The sequence below is a fragment of the Lytechinus pictus genome, chromosome 2, assembly GCF_037042905.1.
Source record: "Lytechinus pictus isolate F3 Inbred chromosome 2, Lp3.0, whole genome shotgun sequence".
NCBI classification, from domain to species: domain Eukaryota; kingdom Metazoa; phylum Echinodermata; class Echinoidea; order Temnopleuroida; family Toxopneustidae; genus Lytechinus; species Lytechinus pictus.
This window is the reverse complement of record NC_087246.1, coordinates 39,816,954-39,840,027: the sequence shown is the minus strand read 5'-3', so window position 1 is coordinate 39,840,027 and position 23,074 is coordinate 39,816,954. Positions and strand designations below refer to the sequence as shown.

General features: G+C 34.5%; 2 protein-coding genes across 2 annotated transcripts in view; one reads left to right on the top strand and one right to left on the bottom strand.

Moving 5' to 3' along the window:
• The window catches only part of LOC129254234 (uncharacterized), a 41,834-nt gene extending 32,556 nt beyond the window's left edge, over positions 1–9,278 (top strand). The window contains exons 6-9 of the mRNA XM_054892685.2: positions 1,557–1,740; positions 5,548–6,831; positions 7,770–7,868; positions 8,582–9,278. Coding sequence (XP_054748660.2) covers positions 1,557–1,740; positions 5,548–6,831; positions 7,770–7,868; positions 8,582–8,716 — 1,702 coding nt within the window. The 3' untranslated portion in view covers positions 8,717–9,278. The remainder of the gene's footprint in view (positions 1–1,556; positions 1,741–5,547; positions 6,832–7,769; positions 7,869–8,581) is intronic.
• A 10,098-nt stretch (positions 9,279–19,376) lies between these two features.
• Positions 19,377–23,074, bottom strand: part of LOC129254235 (maestro heat-like repeat-containing protein family member 1) — a 36,292-nt gene continuing 32,594 nt past the window's right edge. Inside the window, exons 11-12 of the mRNA XM_054892688.2 lie at positions 20,739–22,937; positions 19,377–20,159 (exon numbers count right to left, since the gene is read on the bottom strand). Coding sequence (XP_054748663.2) covers positions 22,855–22,937 — 83 coding nt within the window. The 3' untranslated portion in view covers positions 19,377–20,159; positions 20,739–22,854. The remainder of the gene's footprint in view (positions 20,160–20,738; positions 22,938–23,074) is intronic.

Here is a 23,074-nt window from a genome sequence, read left to right as displayed (position 1 = left end):
GATATTTGAAAATCGTATTTTTTGTTTTCAATAAATGTTCATTGAATCGTGAAATGATGAATATTGTTGAAGATACTCTTCCCAAAAATAATTGTCATCATATTCTATCATTTTTATTGATAAAAATGTGTAAAAACTCCAATTACAGCAAATTTGGACTTGTGTTTATTCAACCGTGAAATTTAGCCAAAAAAGTTGTATCGTCTTTTAGAAAGTACCTTTTACAAGCCTTCTGACTATTTTTCATGATGAGAATGCGGAATCAGTTCCATTAAAATGGAATCAAAGTCATGATATTTGGCTTGTGACTTTCGAAAAGTGACATTTTTGCCTTCTGACGGTGCTCACTGAAGTATGACGTAAAATATGTCCACAACATTTACTCGGATGGTAGCTTATAAAATTTCCTACACGCTCATGTAAAAATATATCAAAAACTCGCATTGGTTCGGAAATTATTGATGTTTGTTCAAGGGGGGACTTACTTTTTTTGTTGTGTATATATTACAAATATCAGTAGTCAAAGCTTTATAGTACAAGAACATGGTTACTTTCAACATTGAATGTGTTTTTTTTTTTTTGACTGTATTAATTGTTTCAAATAAAACTGGTCTAGGAACGGAAACTATCATACGTTAGTCATATGACGTTGTACAACAAAATATGCCATGTTCTGCCTGCTCGATCTCAAAGTTCTGGAGGAAAATGAGATGTAACCATTACCAGTCACAAAGTATTATACATCAACATGAAGGTACCTATTTAGCATTGAGATGACAATCAATCTGGACCTTTTCGACCCTTAGGGATATTTCAGTGGGAAAACAAAGGTGCCAGTGTCTCGAAAATATGGGTGGTACCATTTACAGCCCACTCCTATTTGAAAGTTTAAAGAGATCTGATCAGACTATCTTCAAATGTTCTCAGCACCTGGGCTCGACAGCTTATCTATTATTGATAATAATAATGCTCAATTCTTGTATAGCGCATCACACATAGCATAGCATGTCCCTATGCGCTTAAAGAAGAAATAGTGTAAGGTAAGAATAAAGTAATCAAGATATTTATATTGAACCATTAGTTCAAAGTTGGTATTTTATGCATTGAATAGATATGTTTTAAGGGATCTCCTGAACCTACATAAATCACTTTGATGTCTCATTGAATTAGGTAAAGCATTCCATAGGACAGCAGAGGCATGAGTAAAAGCACGCTCACCATATGACTTTGTAAAGACAGAGGGAACAATGAATAATGCTTTTGAGCTTGATCTAAAATTTCGGGATGGCTGGTAATATGATACTAAATCGAGTAAACAGGACGGGGCAATTTTATAAAAACAGTTGTGTGCAAAAACTAGAAGCTTGAATACAATCCGGGAACGGACAGGGAGCCAGTGTAATTCTCTGAGAAGAGTGATGTTAATTATCATATTGTAATTTATTTAATTTTTTACCTGCAAGTATGCCCTATTGAAAGTTAATCATGAAATCTCAGGGATTGAAAGGAATTGGAATGATATCATAAATTATCCTTGACAAAGAATATATATCTAGTTACCCAGAATTCTGTATCAGGAAGATTGAGCCAAGGCCAGTACCTAGAGTGGATTCTACCCCAGTCCTACAGGCGTTCTTGACAGATATAAAAAAGAAGATGCCACACATGTGTCAGACCCCTTTAGAAGTTACAAGGAAGCCTCAATACACAGCAGTCACTATGAACTCGGCCAAGGGTTATGTAAGTAGCTAAAGATCTACTTCTGGAGAATTTTTTTAGCGATCATCTCATGGTAATAGATTTGGTCAGCTATTCTATGTAGTATACTGCCAGATTGATACAAATCACATTAATTAAAAAAAAATAATATAAGCAATATAACTGATCTTTAGGATTTACTCGGATGTCTGACTTTGCTTATACTAAATGTTCTCTTGTCTTGTTGCTTTTATTTTAGCTGTAACAAAAATTCATTTCAAGATGTTCTATTTCATTTTGTTGCATGTCAAGATTATACTTTAATTAGCAATTCATTGTTTGCATTAGATGTAGCATGGACCTACAACAAATGCATATTCAATGAGAGCATGTTATGGCCACCACCTGTTTTTGCATGTTGTCACACAGTAAACTCTCTCTTTATGCTGCTATTATGACCTTGCCGGAGATGCGTGTTTACCCAAGACTAGTTTGAAACAATGATCGTCAATATGTTATCACTGGCCCCAGCTCTTTCGACCAGAGACGATCATGTTCTACCTCTGATCTATCACGTGCTTGGGAAAGTTACTGCATTATGTAACCAACAATGCAATGAACTATTTACTTCCGGTTTTCAGTTCATAATTTTAGGGTAGGGATATTGTGCAAAATTCCTGTTAAATTCCGTCAATCCTGAAAATTTTACACCAATATTTCTGTCACCTTTCGAGCAAAGGTAAGTGCGACTTTCTTCTAGAATGATGAATTTCACCTTTTAATTCCCACCCTTTTCTCCAATAAAATTTCGCTGCAATTTTGTTGTTAATAGTAATACAGTGGGTCCCCCAAAAAACTATACACTTTTGAAATGGCTTCCAAATAAAAAATATATCACTTTTGAGGAAAACACATATATGGAAGCCAATAAAGTCAACTTTCAAATGACACCAAAAAGTTGGAAAACTATTCTTGCTTGAGCAAACACTGACCAATGAAACAAAGGGTATGAAAATTAGGCTGGGCTGGAATTAGCCTTCCAATTTATGTCAGTTTTGAGAGGCAAATCCTGTGGAACTTGCAAAGTTTAGGGCGTTGTGATAAATTGATGATCAACCGTGACCAGTTTTGGTTGTTTAAGCAAATTTTGTAAATTATTAAATTGAACTTAAATGCATGAGTGAACACAAATTACACTTTTTTGGGCAGCATTTCAACTTTATCATGTGGATCTCAGCAATGTGTTCACCAATGAAACAAAGGGTATGAAAATTAGGCTGGGCTGGAATTAGCCTTCCAATTTATGTCAGTTTTGAGAGGCAAATCCTGTGGAACTTGCAAAGTTTAGGGCGTTGTGATAAATTGATGATCAACCGTGACCAGTTTTGGTTGTCTAAGCAAATTTCGTAAATTATTAAATTGAACTTAAATGCGTGAGTGAACACAAATTACACTTTTTTGGGCAGCATTTCAACTTTATCATGTGGATCTCAGCAATGTGTTCATGTGAGTCGGGAGAATAGGGGGTGAGATAGGACTTAAGTGGGAGAAGTAGGTTGATGGAATAAGGGTCAACAGAACATTTAGCCCCCTCCCGCCCTCCCCTCTTGTTGAGAGACTGATTGCTATTGTCATGTATGCATGAAGTCCAGAGCAGATTGTTGAATTAATGATAAAGTCTGAATTGGGGCATCAACTTTTTCCTATCAACAATTTATCAATAAATCAACTCGTTCAATGTGCAATCAATGTGATCAATCAAGCATTCAGTTTTTTCAATAAATTATTTCATAAATAATAATCAGTCAATTTCTTGGTAATCATTCAATGAAAATAAAACTGACCATCAGCCACCGGTCACTTAGCAGTTAAGTTTGAATAGGCTACAATCCAGGAAGTGAGAGAGAGAGAGAGGGACCCAGAGAGTGGAGGGGGGGGGGGGTAAATATAACTTAATTTGTAAAAGGACGCAAAGGAGAGGAATGCCCTTTTTACCAAGTTTTACCATATCTCGCCCTCTTGCTTGTAACAGGTAGCATCACATTACTCTGACTCTCACAAACACACTGCCGAGGTCCACAAGATGAATATGCTACACTAAAATTACAATTCTTCTTCGCTCATGCATTAAATTTCAATTCAACTAAGAAACCAAAACTTATCTCACTCATTAATTTAGCATAACACCCTTAGCTTTGCAAGTTCCAAAGGACTAACCTCTCAAAAAATTGTAAGGCTAATTCCTGCCCAGCCTAGCCAAGCTCAGTCTCTCAGGAGGAGAGAAGTCAAGGGGGTAGAGATGGAGAGGGAAGGGTTGCTAAATGTTCTGTTGACCTTTATCCCATCAACTTACTTCACCTACTTAAGTCCTATCTTACCCCCTATTCTCTTGAGTCCTGACTCTTATGAACACATTGCTGAGATCCACATTATAAAGTCAAAATGCACTAAAAATTGCTGATCACTCATGCATCAAATTTCAATTTAATAACTCATGATATTTTCTCAAACAACAAATTGATCACAATTGATCATTAATTCATCACAAAAACCTCAACTTTACAAGTTCAAAAACCTGAAAGAAATTGGAAGGCTAATTCGGCCCAGCCTAATTTTCATACCCTTTGTTTCAGTGGACAGTGCTCGCTCAAGCATGAATAGTTTTTCAACTTTTTGGTGTCATTTGAAAGTTGACTTTATTGGCTTTCCACGTGTGACCTGCCATCCCCAAACCAACAATAAGTTGACCCAAATGAATATTTAGATTTTTATTGAGCTTGAAAATTCATTTCCTAAGCTTTAAAATGATTTATGATATGTTAAATTGACAAACAATAACCATTACAAGTATTTGATTGACTGTAGAGTAAATTCAGCAAGAGCTTAAAAAGTAAGGAGAAAACAAGGTTTGAAGTTTGGGGTTCACTCAAGCATGAGATGTGCATACTGTGTAATCCCAGTGAAAATTCCAAGCAGTCTGAAAAAGTAGTGTCCAAGAAACTCTTGTAACTTTTCTTTTATTCAACTTCATGACTTCAAATTTTTACAGTATGAAGAAAAATCATTGCTCTTTCAAATAAGCTATTTTTCTATTTTCGTTTTATGGAGACTAAATTACTATTTTGGCTATTTACAGAGAACCTTACCTGGCGACTTATTGGTGGTTTCAACTTTTGGGGTGGTAGGTCACATATGTATACAAGTCTTTCCCCCCAATTTATATTTTTTATTTGGCAGCCATTTCAAAAGTGTATAGTTTTTTTTTGGGGGGACGCACTGTATATTCAAATCCACCCAGTGATAGCAATGAGTTCTGTGTGTGGCTGTTTGCAATGTACTTTGAAAATCCAGAAGTGGAAGGCTGTTTTCTTGTTTCTATGATCATTTTGATGCAATTTGGCAATGAGTTTGTAACGCTAGTGTTCGCTACTGTGTCTATTGCTTTTGGAAGCGCTTATTATGTACAAACAGAATCGCAATTTGAGCAGTGGCACTCAAATGATTTCTTGTATCTGTCAGTGACAGCGTGATTTTACGGAAAGCATGAGGAGTGTCAGCTGGCATGCTGATAAAAGGATTAGCGGCCACCATGCTTATTTCAAAGGATGGGACTTGTTGAATGTCCATTTGTTGTAGGTCCTATGGGTGTAGTAATTAAGTTAGATTTGTGTTTACTGGAGCTTTGGCCATGGTAAGAATATCAAGTCAAAATGCATGTAACAAATATTTGTATATGATATACTGTAATGTTCTGTATATGATATGTAATCACATTTTGGAAGTCAGTCAAATAACCAACTGACACTTAAGATCCAACCAATTCATTTGTTGATTTCTGTATTAAAACAGATTGAGTCCAAGGGCCATTCAAGCATGACTCTTATCGATAGGAAGTATAATGTACCGCAGAGAATCCCTGCTCGTATTCTAGTAACTGTCAGTGAGAACAGGGGTCAACCATTCAACGCACAGCCGCAGGTATCTCCTTATAGACCACTGACTGGACAACCAGCAAACATCAAATGCATCTCAGGCTATGTCCTAAAGATGCCAGAGACTATGTCCCCTGTCATACCGGCCCTTCCACCAAGTCAGTTTGGATACCCACATGATGGGACTTTATCTCAAGATGGCCGGCAGAACGCTTGTAAAGAATCTAGTCCACAGTGTCCATTGCCATATGGGAGCAACACAAAAGTGACTCCTTCAAGACATCAGCATAATCATCAGAGTCCCAGGCAGTCACCATATGCTGCCATAAGCAATCACTCCATGTCAGTGCAGGGTTCTCCTAGTCATCAAGGTTTATTCTGTACTCCTACACATCCTTACACATCACCAGCAAACAGTGGAATATATCACTTGAGTCAAAATGTGACCCCAGTTACAAGAATGGTTGCTCCTGGAAAGAAAGAACCACAGTCAGCTCCAAAGTCAGCTAGAAATTTAAACCACACTATATTCTCTTTGGCTGCTGAGCTTCGGAACCAGTCGGAGCAGGATACCAACAGCTCTCCTCATCATGCCTGTATGCCGGCTTATCGGAAGGAAGGAGGCAAGCGTTTTGGTGCTGCAGGACAATCAAGAAACTTACCACCACCTCTGTTACAGCAGATGCCAAAACTCCCCCAGAATGTGGAAAATATCCAGTCAGGGATTGTTCCAAGATTTTTGAGAAGGGAAGAATCTGAAGTGGCTCATCCTCCTGCTGCACCAAGGCCTCTTGTGCCAATTTTCAACCCCAAACCATCTCGCTCATCTCTGCTGGATAATGCAAGCCGGTATCAAACACCACAAGGACCAAAGATCAAGCCTTCATTCACCCCTCACAAACTAAGATCAGTGACACCATCTGCATTCCTGTCCAGAGCCTCAACCACACCCACCCACAAACCTTTAACCAATCTGTCAACCATTGATCTGATACCCTGTGAAGACATCATCCCTCCAACGCAGCATGTTCCAAAGCAACAACCATTCCCTTCCAGCTCAACCAGCAGTCATCAACCTGCTGCAAGACAGGCACTTCATTTTGGACCAAGTAACACATCTTCATCCAAAGAAATGTCCACACCCAATCATCCTCTGTTAACTGCTAGCTCAAACAAACATGCCAAGAAAAGGAAAGCTAAGGTAAAAATATTTTTATTGTAAATAGCTGTTTAAGAACTACCCATCAAGTTGGGTCTCTCTACAATAGCTAGCATGCATGATTTAAAAAATTACGATTGTGACATTTAGTTTTAATACTTTAAATGATACGATAACAAATTTCTATATAAGTGAAATGTTATTCTATCAATTCATTCCAAATATACAAAGCAATGAAGAAAATAGCATAAAGTGCATATAACAAGGGAATCGATTAATAGAACGAATGCCTACTACTTTTACAACATATTATTAAATTTCAATTTAATTGAATATTGGTGATACAATATTGTATTTTTAACAGGCTCACATACCAATTCTTGAAGTTTGTTAAAGTAACATTGAATAACATGAAATCTTTGAAATTGTTTCATTTTTTTATTTTATTTATTAACCCTAAATAGACTGGGCTATTTTTACACCTAAGAAGACTGGGGAGGGGCTGATTCAGCCCCCCCCCTTTATGATCGTGAAAAAAATTGGCACGCGCGTTACCCATGGCATAATCTACAAATTGGTAAGATCAAATTCTTTTTTTCATTGTTTTTTCAATGGAAACTGTCAGGGACTTTATTTGATCATAAACAATTCAGTAAAAGGAAAAATAATGATACATTTATGAATTTTGGCTAAAAACACTATTTGCATTGGATTTGTAGATGAATTCACGTTTAAGAGCAACTTTGGGTTTGGATGCACTGTACGAAATGTTGTGTAATTTTATAACCGCGTACCGGGGGGTCGCAATTTTGGTCTCAAAAGTTGCGCGAGACTTGAAAGTAAAAAGTCAGCAAGCAACGCGGTAAAAAAAATTGGTGCGGCGGATTTATCGCGAAAAATGTCAAGGTGGGGCTGAATCAGCCCCCCCGTCTTATTAGGGTTAATACTAATTCTTGTTTTTTTATAACAATAAATGATAGGATTATGAAGATGCTGTAGATGCCAAGAAGTCCAAGCCACGTACCAAACCAAAGGTTCAAGAGAACATTAACGTTCAACTGATGGCTCAAAATGATCAGGTAAGGTCATAAATGTTGAAGGTTGGAAATATTTTCTTTGCTTTAAAACTACATGTGAAGCTTCAGTAAAACGGATAGTTGATTACATACATTGTACAGAGATGGGCTCATTGATTTATGATAGATTTTATTCCTTGTATTAAAAAACCTGTTTATGAATAAAATATAATTTCATAATTATGGGAAGAGCTTTAATTTGATTGATAATAGTAATTGTTTTTTTTTGTTTTTTTTCTTAAAGACTCAATTATTTTACAATACTAGTAATCATTTTGGAGACTAGCCTGTGATAGAACTTTCCCATAGCTAGTTCACTCATACTCTCAATTGATAAGTTCATTCTATTGGATAAATTTGGAGGATTTCTGTTAATGCATTTCTTAGTAAATTTCTATTTGTAATTGTATTTAGTTTTTTTTTTTTTTTTTACTGAGATTACAATAAATTCATTGAATTGAACTGCATGCTAAATGCAGTTAAATGAATGATAAAATGATAATTACATTATAGACAATTCATATAGCACATTTATTATGATATAATGTATTCTACTGCAATGTAATGAAACAGACCTCATAACATTACTACTCGGAGGTCAAAGATACAGAAATGAGTTATTGGAAATTGTTTTGACATATTAAGCTATTTGTATATAAGAATACTCTAGTGTACATGACTGTAATTATGTATTTTTACAAATTTCATTTTGATAGCTTTCCAAGGTCAACAGCATCACACTTGTAGCCTGGTTAAAGGAGAAAGGTATTAATGTTTCATCAAAAGATAAAAAAACAGACCTGATGACAAAAGTCATGTCATTCATCAACTGCACTGCCAAAGAAACTTGAATGAGACTCATTCTCACAAACTTAAAGGGATGGATGACACATTGTCATCAAAGTTCAGTTATATAAGATTTTGTGATTTTTTTTTTTTTTTGAGATTTTTTTGTGAAAACTTTTCAATTAATCTTGAACAGGGGTATGCCTGACTGTTTGTGCAAAGATTTTGCAAGTGGACTATGCAGATTTTTGTGCATACTTATGCTTATTTTATCGTGTAGTATGTGTACACTTGAAAAAATTCAATTAAATGGGCACTTTTAATTGGCAAAGGGCGCTAAAAGGGAAGTGCGATAATACAAGAAATTTGCATAATCCATGGTTTTGTACCACGGTACAAGTGAATCCTAATTTGAGAATATAGGATTTTCAGTATTATATTCTAGATCTTTCCAATTTTGCATTCTTGGAAATTGTGCAAGAGTCATGAAACTTTAAATGTTGAGTTAGTGTTTATTGATTATCTTACTATTTGATGTAAAAGAGCCTTCTTTTTGATAAAATTAAAGATAATCATTAAATTAACAATAAAGGTAATGATTGCTATTAAAGGGAAGTTCACCCTGACAAAAAAAAATGTTAATTGTAACATAGAAAGATAACAAAGAAGTTAGTAAAGGTTTGAGAAAAATCCATCAAGGATTTAAAAAGTTATATGAAGTAATTTTTGTCTCGCCTGCACAGCAGAGCGAGACTATAGGTGCCACTTTTCCGACGGCAGCGTCGTAAACATTGAAATCTTAACCAAGGTTAAGTTTTTGAAATGTCATCATAACTTAGAAATTATATGGACCTAGTACATGAAACTTAGACATAAGGGTAATCAAGTATTAACGAACATCCTGCTTGAGTTTCAAGTCACATGATTAAGGTCAAAGGTCACTTACAGTCAACAAATTTTGGCCATGTTGGGATTTTTTGAGGGATTGCCATCATAACTTAGAAAGTGTATGGACCTAGTTCATGAAACTTGGACATAAGGGTAATCACAAGTATTACTGAACATCTTGCCTGAGTTTCAGGTCAAATGACCAAGGTCAAAGGTCATTTAGGGTCAATGAACTTAGACCATGTTTGGGGAATCAATACGAAATCTTAACCAAGGTTAAGTTTTTGAAATGTCGTCATAACTTTCAAAGTATATGGACCTAGTTCATGAAACTTGGACATTAGAGTGATAGTGGGTGATTTCAAGTTCAGTGTTGACCTTTTGTTGTTGGTGTTAGGTCAGTTGGCACAATTATAACAACAAACATAAGATGGTCCCGAAAAGTCACTCACTAGACCTAGTTGTTGAGCTGTCAATAATGTGATCTGGATCAGTTTTACAAACTCTGAGTAAGTTTTTGAGCTCGGGGAAGCAATCCAAATTTCAAGGCCAACACCGGACTTGAAATCACCCAGTGTATCATTGAAGATCCTGCCTAAGTTTCAGGTCACATGACCAAGGTCAAAGATCACTTAGGGTCAACAAACTTTGACCATGTTGGGGTATTTGTGGAATCGTCATAACTTTGAAATTTTATGGATCTAGTTGATAAGAGAAATTATGTATCCCTGAACATCCTGTGCGAGTTTCAGGTCACATGACCAAGGTCAAAGGTCATTTAGGGTCAACAAACTTTGAAAATGTTGGGGTTATTTGTGGAATTGTAATAACTTTAAAAGTTCATATACACAACAAAGAAAGTAAGTCCCCCTTAAACAAACATCCATAATTTCCAAACCAATGCAAGTTTTCAATATATTTTACATGAGCGTGTAGGTCATTTTATAAGCTACCCTCTGAGTAAATGTTATGGACGTATTTTATGTCATGCTTCAGTGAGCACCGCCAGAAGGAAAAATTGTCACTTTTCAAAATTCACAAGCCAAATATCATGACTTTGATTCTACTTTATTGGAACGAATTCCACATTCTCCTCCTGAAAAATAGTCAGAAGGCTTTTAAAAGGTACTTTTTGAAAGACAATACAACTTTTTGAGCTAAATTTCATGGTTGAATAAACACAAGTCAAAATTTGCTATAATTTGATTTTTTTACACTTTTCTATCAATAAAAATGATCGAATATGATGACAGTTAATTTTGGGAAGAGTATCTTCAACAATATTCATTGTTTTACGGGTCAATGAACATTTAATGAAAACAAAAATTATGATTTTCAAATATCATAGGCAAGTATAGTTTCATTTTGGTAACTGAAATTATCTTTTCTCAACTTTTTTCGTTGTGTTCATGACCAATTAACATGCTTCAATGAATCAAAGGCGTTTAATTAAACATTCACGCTTGAATTAACATGTGGCATGTGATTAGCTCTTTTTAACGTTATTGGAAAAAATGCAATTGGTAACTATGGATATCTGTCACAAACCTCCTTGCATAGTTCATTTGATTTTATTTTTATAAAAATCCCGATGTCTAATGCTTCAGTGAGCACACATTAAAAAATTATGCAAGTGAGAAGAAATTTCAAGGTCTTGGCCCCACTCTGTGCCGTATCGAATGATTATTTTGGTGTGCGCGCCTTTTAGATAGGGTCACTCTGAAGCCATGTGCAAAGTTTCATGAATAAACTTTCGGCAGAAGTAACAAAAACCGTCCAAGAAAAAACCCTTATTTCAATTTTATATGACTTGCTCTCTCATAGACATTGTGAAAACTATGGGTGCGTATGTTTAAGAATAAGTAACCCCTTATTCAATATAGTGGAACTTTTTTTCAAGGCGGTCTTTAGCAATGTTATTTAGCAGTAATGTTCATCAACCTATGGGCAGAATTATGTGCGAAAATGAAATTGTTTTGTTCATTTATGGATGAGTGAGCACGTATCAAAGTGGGAAAGGGGGCATTTTCAATGTCACAGACTCATTTTGAGGGGTAATAAAGTGATTAATTGGTGTTTTATCATCATTTTTAACACCACACACTTTCCGAACTTTTTACATTTTCATGGTTGAGCAAGCACATTCGAAAACCCCTATGATGATAGGTCACAAAACATTATGCTCTCTCAACCATAAACATACGATATCAAAATATTGTGTGGAGTGGCTAAATGGATAGTAAAACAGCATAAACACCATAAAATTCACCTAAAAATAACCTCTGCCCAACTTTGTATATACACAATCTGAAAAACGACTCTTGTGACTTTCAAAAATTGTCATTTTTAATTCAATCTTTGATTACTCATGAATGACTCAACCGATCAATCTCATTTTGCCCCAGGAGTTGCTTAATGAATGTAAAAAAACACCTACAAAATATATCTCAAAATTATTCTGTTCAAAAGTTACAGCAATTTGATTTAGGGGGACTTACTTTTTTTGTTGTGTATAGATCTAGTTCATAGAAACTTGGGACATAAGAGTAACCATGTATCCCTGAATATCTTGTGTGTGTTTCAGGTCACATGACCAAAATCAAAGGTCATTTAGGGTCAATGAACTTTGGCCGTGTTGGGGGTATTTGTTGAATTGGCATAACTTGGAAAGTTTATGGATCTACACATGTAGTTCATGAAACATAGACATATGGGTAATCGAGTTTTGCTCGTCTGAGGTCACATGGTCAAAGGTCATGTAGGGTAAATGAAAATAGTATTTTATTATCATATAAGTGTTTTCTTGTTTTCATTACGCGATTTGATATACCAGCAGTGCTAATTATGCAGGCGAGACTGCCAGAGGCGTTCCACATGTTATAAAGATAAATGCACTTGCCTTTTAATAATTTGTAGGTAATAATGCTGAAAATGAATCAATCATATGGATGTAATATATGAATGAACATCTGATTCTGATGTAGAGCCTTGTAGATATAAGTGATATAAGTGTTAATAGAATAAGTGTTAATATAATTCACGGAGATCGTGTGTTCATTTACATTCAAACATTAGTGTGATCATTGCAGTTACAACCAATTTGTATTTAAATTTTGTGCGTCTACTGATGTTGGTTTGTATTCTTATCGGTCATCTTGTAGTTTGTCTTAATGTACAGAGTATAATACCTCAAATAACTAGTTTACACTTAATACTGTAGTGTGTATCCTAATATATTAATAAACAAATAACATTATTTGGATAAATCCTATGAATGTAAAGTATTGATTTTAGATGTAATTCTAAGTATGTAAGTTATTGATTTAGATATTGTCATATGAATGTAAATTATTGATTTGATATAGCTCTATATGAACATAAATTATTAATAGCTCTATGAATATAACTTATTGATTTACAAATATATCATAAAAAAGAGTTTTAATTAATTATATAATGGTAAATTATTGTATGTTATTGTGACAGAATTTATCACATTGTGTGTTTATTAATATAGTTCCGGTTCTATAAGTTCTTGAATTGGCCTAATAGAATTGTAGACAATTTTAGAACCCGGATTTTCGTAATATAAAATATTAACATGAGTACTCATTAACTCTTTGTGCATTGACCCGTAATCCCTCTGTGTGTTGTATTATTTTAGCAGTGAACCCTTCTGTGTGGTATAATACTCTTTATTTAGACAGCTATAACATTTATCTGAACATATAAAATGTTGTGAGGTAAACTTGTAATGTTTGATGGCTTTCTTGTCATGTATAAATTTATTGCATTTGTGTAATAAAGGATTGCAAATCAGTTCTTTTTTGTAAATGAATAAATGAATAATTACATAGTTCTTATTCCATATAAATTGAGTTGGCTTAGGTCACAACCCACAAAATTAGCCTGCTCAGGGGCTCAGCGAACGGGCGGCAAGTTTTAGCCAATTTCGCCCGGGCACCACTGGGTTTTAGCTCATGAGCTTATGCATGGCGTCCGTCTGTCGTCCGTCCACAATTTCAAAATGCTTTTTTGTCATTTCAAGTCCGATTAAAATTCTGTTTGTTTTTATGATAGCACTAGGTGGGGGATTCAAAACTTCTACACAGAATTTTGAAACTCATTAAATATGCTTATTTATGCACATTTTTAAAGGTCAAGTCCATCCCAGATAAATGTTGATTTGAATAAATAGAGAAATATCAAACTAGCAAACCACTGAAGATTTCATCAAAATCGGATGTAAACTAAGAAAGTTATGACATTTAAATTTTCGCTTTAATATTTTTCACAAAACAGTGATATGAACAACTCAAATGAGACAGTCGATGATGTCCCTCACTATTTCTTTTGTTATTTATTGTTTGAATTATACAATATTTCATTTTTTATAGATTTGACAATAAGGGCCAACTTGACTGAATCATATAGTATTAAACAATACTCAACATGTTCAGGGAGGAATTAATTGTTTCACTTGACAATGAGAAAAATAGAATATTCCCTATTTCATATAATAAACTACAAAAGAAATAGTGAGTGGATGATGTCATCAGTCTCCTCATTTGCATACCCACCAGAATGTGCATATAACTGTTTTTTTTTATATAAAAAAACTTTAAAATGTCATAACTTTCTTATTTTACATCCAATTTGTTTTACATCCAATCCTACATGTATATGTATATTTCAGCCACTGGCTGCCAATCATGTATTGCCAATAAACAATTACTGTTCTATTCTATAACCAATCACAATACAGTATATAATCTATGTAGGGTATAAAGACATCTATTTGTCCCAAGTAGCATGGGGTATACAATTTACACAGATGATCATTAAAACAATACCTCCACCAAATCTAGTTTATGTAAACAGCAATGAATGAATAAAAATAACAATGATTGATACTTTTTACTGGCTGGATTTTATTTGATTAGCAATCTACACATATACTCTTCACATAGAAATTATTAAACACATCTGCTTTCTAGTGCAGTGTATTGAATAATGTTGACATATCAATATACACTTTATTTCATACATGAATTTTTCTCTAATAAGTACAAGTTCATGATGAAACTGGAAAAATTATCATTGATCATCATTCAGAATCAATTTTCAGAGTCAAGGAAATAAACAATTTTACCATTTGGTCTGCACAAATGACTGATGAATGTCCTAAAAGCACCGAAAATTATATAATTGCCACAATTGCATTTCTGAATCTCCTAAAATTGTTACAAACACATGCTGGTATGGCTAGATTTAAAATACAAGTAGTCATAATGAGTTAAAGGACAAGTCAACCCCAACAAAAAGGTGATTTGAATAAAAAGAGAAGAATCCAACAAGCATAACACTGAAAATTTCATCAAAATCGGATGTAAAATAAGAAAGTTATGACATTTTAAAGTTTTGCTTAATTTCACAAAACAGTTATATGCACATCCTCGTGGGTATGCAAATGAGACTGATGACGTCATCCACTCACTATTTCTTTTGTATTTTATTATATCAGATAGGGAATATCCTATTTTTCTCCTCATTGTCAAGTGAAACAATCCTCCCTGAATATGTGGAATGAGCATTGTATAATACTATATGATTCAGTCAAGTTGGTGCTTATTGTCAAATCTATAAAAAAAAATGAAATAGTGTATAATTCAAACAATAAAAAACAAAAGAAATAGTGAGGGACATCGACTGTCTCATTTGAGTTGTGCATATCACTGTTTTGTGAAAACTAAGCAAAATTTAAAATGTCATAACTTTCTTATTTTACATCCGATTTTGATGAAATTTTCAGCATTATGCTAGTTTGATTACTCTTCAAGGTTCAAGGTGCTTTTCGAAACCCCATGGTCACGCATGATATCCACTCGTCAATGGAAGTGCCCCCCCCCCCTCCCCGCGAATGAAAGTCTGAACCACGAGGCCACAACGCCCCCTTAAGCAAGTACAGTATTGACTTAAAAACTTTTCTTGCTGCGTACTAAGATATCTTGTGCATATCAGAATAGAACATTTCTAGATACATGTAGATGGCACCATATAAATGCCTTTGAACCTCATATGCAATCAACAAAATTTAAAGGTTTCTGCCCTCTGGTTTTATGAGGGAGGCGCAACAAAGGAACATCAGAAATAACTTCCTTCTCACTACGGAAACAGTGACCAGCAAATCTCATACTATGTTTAAATACCGTGGTGGAGATAGGTGGAAGATCTCCATAAATTTCATCTTTTGTTTTGTGATCTCTCTAACTAATATTTTGTACCGTCATTGAAAGTCAAATATATGTGCCATCTAGTCTTTCAAGGACCTCTTGATTGCCCATGTTTCTGAACCAAACAAAAGGATACTTTCTACACATGCCCTAAACAGGGAGAGAAATATTTGATTTCCAAATCAAATGCAGCTTATTACATGCATTCCATGCAAGAGCTTTCCTTATATAGAAAGTCTTTTCTTGAAATGTATATGTACCTACTAGTAAATACTTAAAATCATCCATCTTTATGCCGACGCGGCTGATGCTTGAACTCCCGACCTAGACGCTCTACCAAACGTGAGCCAATACGCCGGTGTTGCCCATGATTTTATTTAAAAATTCTAAAATGAAAAGATTTGTTCCTAATTTGAAATATAATCAGAGATTCTTTACAAACATGATGACATAAGACCAAGTGTTGAAATGCGAACTAAACAGCTAAAATACAGATTTTTGGCTACATCCTCTGAATAATATCACAATATTCACTACACAAAGCTGGAATGTAATTCTACTGAAATAATCAATTTAACAATATCTAAACGTCTAAACAATAATATATTTAACTTATCCCATGCTTTAATACAGAATGTATATCCTGCCAAGTAAAAAATAAAAATATATTGATATTTAAATATCTAATTATATGAGTATAAAACTAAACTCCTTGGCAGACATTTTGAAATGTTTCATGCGATATTTTCAATCCTTAGAACTCTCTATATTGTTATATATAACTACAATGGAAATTTAGAAGGAATAGAATTGCACTAAATAACTTTTTTTCATCAACATAAAGCTGTACAAAAAAGAGAAAACAATAGGAACATTATGAAGACATTTTTAAGATTAAAATTGGTGGTCTGAAATCCAAGTCCAATTTCACATCATGTTTCTCAGTTTGGATAGAATTGCAACCCACTGTACAGAAAATGTGCAAAGTTGAAAAATAATGCAGGATACAAGAAAATACAAAGATTTCTTACCTACGAGTATATCAGATAAAAAAAAAACATTAACAAAATAGTACAAGTGCATGAAGTATATAAACTGAAAACAAATTGGATATCTCAGGCAAATATGCACCGGAGAGAAAGAAAAAATAGAGTACCGAAGTGTGACATCACAATGTCATGACAACGAACCTAATTCTAATCAGAGTCGCAGCTGACGATCGTCAATACACATTGGTATTTGCAAAAATGGTGATGTGTTTTGTCCCTGGTTGATCTTTCTGAGAGTCATAACTGCAGTTTTCATAGGAAACACATGCTATAGAGCGATATGAGTGATTTGTTTAGTACCAGGCCGCCATGGCAACTGATGTCATTGCTTCGGTACTCTATATCAGCAAGATATGTTTATACGAGAAACAGAAATAATAAAAGGATGTTTATTTTGTGTTAAAGCTCGACTGCTTATCATCAAATCTTATATCTGAAACTTCTATCACAATATTTGAATTTTGCTCTACAGTATTTTTTTACAAATGTATAAACCACAAACTGTTCACAATTCATGATTACTACACAAACAATGCATTAACATTTATTTGACAACTGATGCAGACATACAGGTAATCTAAATTAAAATGTAATTGGCAATGTGTCATGAGGTCTCCTACCAAAAAGGGTGGTGCTGTATCATATTTTGGTTAATTTTTTTAGTCATTCCTAAATATTTTCAAAACCAAAGTAGCTCTGCCAACCAGTTTGGTATCATTTTAAAGCTGAATTCATTGGCTAATAATGTAGAAAGTTTCATTGCACTAGAATAAAGAAAGAACTTGAGTTACACTTTTTTAAAGAAGGAGCACCAGTGGTGCCGGAAGTGGTGCAATCTGTACAAAGTCAATGGGGATTCTCAATATTTTGTGCTATTTGAGTAAAATGCTAATGTTTTTGTAAAAGCTTGACTTCCAAGTACAAATTTGTTATCAAACTAAAGCTAGAACATTTTTTTACCATTAATTGATTGAAAAATAAGTTTGGCAATGTCACTGTCATGTAAATGAAAAAAACAAGGTCAAACACATTTTTTTTTAATTCACTTTTCACAACATTTCTTCCATATTGACAGATATTTTCTTCAGTTATTCATAATTTCAATGTAGCTTTAGTTTAAAAAACAGAAAATGTGATTTCTACTATTCTGTAAGATGGAAGTGATACTTGGTTTTGTTACAGATCTTAAAGGTCAAATGACGCAGGCCAGAGACATTCAGACATACAATATGTGAAGAATCTTAGAAGAATTACTTGGACTAATGTTATAATTTCTTTTAAATTGTTTTATACCTTAAATCAGATATTCCCGGTTTGGTGTAAAAATGGCAGAGGTAATAATGGCATAGGTAAAATGGCAGAGGTAATAATAGCAGAAGTAAAAGTAGCAGAGGTAAAAATGGCACAGGTAAAAATGGCACAGGTAATAATGGCAGAATTAAAAATGGCACAGGTAAAATGGCACAGGTAAAAATGGCAGGTGCTAAAATTTTACGTCAGATCAAAAACTTAAACTTCTAATAACTTTCTTAATCTTTGATGGATTTTCCTCAAACCTTCACCAATGTATTTTTTCTGTTATTTTTACAACTTCCCCTTCAAAATATGTTGATAGAATGGTACCTAAGAAACACCCATAATTTCGATTCGCTACACATTTCCAAATTCATGCGGTAACCGTTAACATAGAAACTAGTTTGGGAACCTGACATCCACTTGGACTAGCTGCAATGAGGTATTACTCTAAAACAAGGAACAATAATTGCTATAATTGCCCCTTTTAATTTCATCATTTACATTAAACTATATACGTATCATATCAATATCTATTCGGATCCATTATGATGTGGAAATAAAGAAAATTACTTTTATTACAGAATGTTTGTTATTTTTCTGATCTCCAAGTTATGCAAATGGTTTTAAGTAATCTCGAACTTGTCTATTTCAGTGGGTTAATGGCAGCGCCCATTGGTGTTTACATTAAAAATCATTGGGTATGCATGTGAAGCGCTGTTCTACTTTCAAACAGGCCAAGATAGATCCTTTCATCAGTCACTAATTGAAATCATTTTTGGCAAGAAAATGTTTGAGTTTAATGATCATATCAATGATAAATTATAGACCTAATAACAACGTAATAATGATGAAATACAACACAAATGATATGTATTTAGTTCATATAACTAATTTCGTCGTCGAGAGGCTCTCTCTTTTCCTTGTTGATGTAGCATGTCATCTTTACCTCTGCCATTTTTACCTCTGCCATTTTTACCCTTGCCATTTTTACCTCTGCCATTTTTTTACCTCTGCCATCATTATCTCTGCCATTTTTACCCCTCCCATTTTTACCTGGCACCATATACCCACCATGTAATGGTAATGCAGGCAAAAAAACACACACAATAGTTACATTTCTTTAATTTTTATGGATAAAAATTTGCCTAAGTTCTGGTTGATTTTGAAGTTATTTCTTGACCATAAACCCAATAAAATTAAACATTGTTAGGACAGTCTGACTACTGTACATAATTTTTTTTAATATTATTCATATTTTTCTATTCAACACAATATAACACGAATACCTTACACCTAATGCTATTTCTGAGTGCATACTTGGATTTATTGAGAAATTTCCTCTCAGAAAATACATACTTTTAATATCATAGGGTGTATACTTAGTGAGATAGAGACATTTGAAGTTAAAAAGGTGATGCAAAAGCAAAAATCACCATGTAATGCAAAAGTAGGTGACCTCATGACACATGGGCAATTATATAATATTGGCTGGCCTTGAGGGGAACATCAAATATGTCACCTGTAACAGAATCATATCGTCCTGAGTCTTTAGACAAGGGCAATATGGTTCTTCTAAGGGCGATATATTTGATGTTTCCTGAAAGAAGAGCCAGTCAATATCATTATTACCTCAGGCTGTACAATGTGTAATTCAAGTTATTATTTGGAACAATTTATATGCCTGTTTGCTTACCACTACTTCTGATTTCAAGTTATTCACGAACTTAGCGAAGGACATGTAATCCTTGCTAAGCGATTGTGTCGTAAATTGTTACCTCGCAGTCGCGCATGGCGCGCACATACTCTAAAAGCGTAGAAATCACTCTCCACATGGACTGCTACCCACCCGTGTCAAACAACCTCAGAAATGCACCCTAGGTGGCGTAACTTCATTAACTAAATTTGCAACCCTAAATGGCGTAACCCATGAGAAAAGCCACCCTAAGTGGCGTGAACAGGGAAATCCCCTAATTTGATACCCTAAGTGGCGTAAACATCTAAATTGATGAGTGATGTTTAATTGATGTTAAAGGAGAATGAAACTCTTGGAGCAAGTTAGCTTTTGTGAAAGCAGAAAAATCAAAGAATAAGATCAACAAAACTTTGAGAAAAATAGGACTAGCAATAAAAGAGTTATGAGCATTTGAATGTCGAGATCACTAATGCTATGGAGATCCTCCCATTGGCAATGCGACCAAGATCTGTGATGTCACACACGTACAACTCTCCCATTTGGACACTGAAAATATACCCCAAAACATCTCTTTTTGCTCATTCTAATCATATGACAAACGATTCATCAATGATATAATGTTGTGAAACCTCTGTACTTGTCATCTCATAAAGAGAACACCTCACCTTGTGATAGACTCTATAAAAGTGAGAATATAAGTGAAATAAGTACTAAAGTAATGAGGGAGTTGTACGTGTGTGATATCACAGATCTTGGTCGCATTGCCGTTGGGAGGATCTACATGGCACTAGTGATCTCAATATTCGAACGCTCATAACTTTCTTATTATTCATTCAATCTTCCTCAAACTTTCAACAATATGTTTCTTTGATTTTTCTCTTTGATATGGATTCAGCTGGTTTCAAGGGTTTCATTCTCCTTTAAATACAACAAATTCAATTTTTGAAGTTATTGAAATTAAGGCGAACATGATTACTCCCAACAGGACACCTCTCTTAGCCACAATGAATGGCCATCTTTTAGCCTAAATTAATGAATGCAAGTGAAAATGCCTTGACTGATGTGATGCATCACTTACTGTTTGTTTTTACAAATTTTATCAAAACTTGAAAAAATTGAATCCTTACCAGTTAATGTGTTGAAAAATACATAGATCTAGTTTACATTAAACCTGTATCTTCTTTTTTTTATTGATAATGAAAAACAAATCAATATATGAATCAAACAAAAAGACAAAAACAAAAACCCAGCAATACCAACATAATCAATTTCTCCTATATTATAGAGACGTGTATTAATAAATGGGTCGAGTGCATGCGATATGCAGGCACGACAAATACCGACTTGTATCCTTGCAAGCCAAGCATAGTCGCTTCATACAGGCCCAGAACAGTTACATTAGCAATATAGAGCAAAGCATCCTCTGCAACCTGTGGGCATGTGGTATAGGTAACGCGTGCTATGCTGCACATAGCTGCCTAGTATAGAGCCGGGTGTAAGAGACTAGCTAGGACTGTACGGGGATAACTCTCATAAGTGCTGTGCTGGCCGGCGTGATCACTTCATGGTGTTTATAGGTCTGCTCCCGTGTCTCCTCAAATTTGCAACCCTAAAAATGGCATAGATCTACTCAAATGGCATAATCTTCATAACCAAATTAGTAACCCTAAATGGCGTGGAGAGAGAGAAAAAGCTACCCTAAGAGGCGATTTACCAGCGAATGGTGCTGAAATGCAACCCTTTTTGCCAAAGACATCGACGCCGCCCGAGTGCCTGACACGGGACCCTTTCTCTGGACGCGGGTGCATAGCAGGCCATGTGGAGAGTGACCCCCCCCCCCCCAGGAAATCTCCTTCATGCAATTGATCTATTATGACTTAAGAAAGAATCAGAGCATGAGAACCTTTCAATGGACATCCAGTATCAAACTTGTGGATATAATTATCTACTGATCTAAAATAAATTATCACATGTCATGAAACCTTTTAAAAAATAGGATGTCATGTCAAAGAGTCCCCCCCCCCCCCAAGATTCTGCCCAACGATTTAAAAAACCTGCACTTCTTACGCACTAACTTCAATACAACTTCACAAAACTTAAAGCAATTTGTTTCTTTTTAATAGGATAACAGAAATTTCCTTCTTTTCAGTTTCATGCAGGAAAATGACTTGAAACAGAACTTTGATGTTTATGATCAGTTGGTTCCTACTGTTTTTATTTCTTAATTGGAAATGACTCATTTATTTACAAAATGCAATTTTGTAAAAGTAATCCTACGGCAGCCTATTAACATTTATATCAATTACTATAAATATTTTTTAAACTTAAATACATTTTGAAAACCCTATCTTTCTTGATTGAATATAAAATCCAAAGTCCATTCATCACGCATATCTGACATCAGCACTTTAAAACAGATACAAATTTTATTTATAATCATTCATCTGATCATGCAAGTATTAAATAATGGACCAACAGGTTTGTTAGTTCATTCTGTTGCTTTATAAGCTGTAATATATCAAGAGATCTGTCTGTATATAAACCAAAACTACAAGCAAAATATGCTTTGCCCATCATATTATGATGGAAATAAATAACAACTTCATTAAAGTCAATAAAAAAAATTGTGACTTTGCTACCGGTAATAATTAGTCTACCATACATATGACTAACTGCATGACATATCTCATGTAAAATGATTAGTTTTACTAGTATACTGCACTTGCTTCAGAAGCTAGCATCACACATTGATTCATGCTGCTGCAGGAATAACTATGTACAATTTTTATCCCAAATCCCAAGTTGTAAACTCAACAATGAGATGCAATAAGGAAGTATTCATATGACACAGCAAGCTCACAAGCTCCCTTTCAATACCTACTTTCAAAGTCACATCCCCATGTTTTTTAATTGCTAATTCACCATGTACTGAAAGAAATGATATATATATGTTTGCTGAATGATGAAGGGGAATCAAGAGTACTCCATGAAAGTATTGCTCAGATAAATACATAAGAAGATCATATCATAAGTACCAATTTTGTCTAGAAGTTAAAGAGAAGACTCATGGCTTCAGCTGCTTTGACTCTTACAGAGGGCTCTGGATCTTTAAGAAGTTGAATCAAAGCTGCAAAATGTAAAGATAACGAAACCCACATTACTATGTAATAGAACTTTGAATTTGCATATTTCTGATAGAAAAGGGAAAATAGAGGAAGCTAATTTACATGCTCAACATTTGGCGATGATAACATTTTGGTGAAC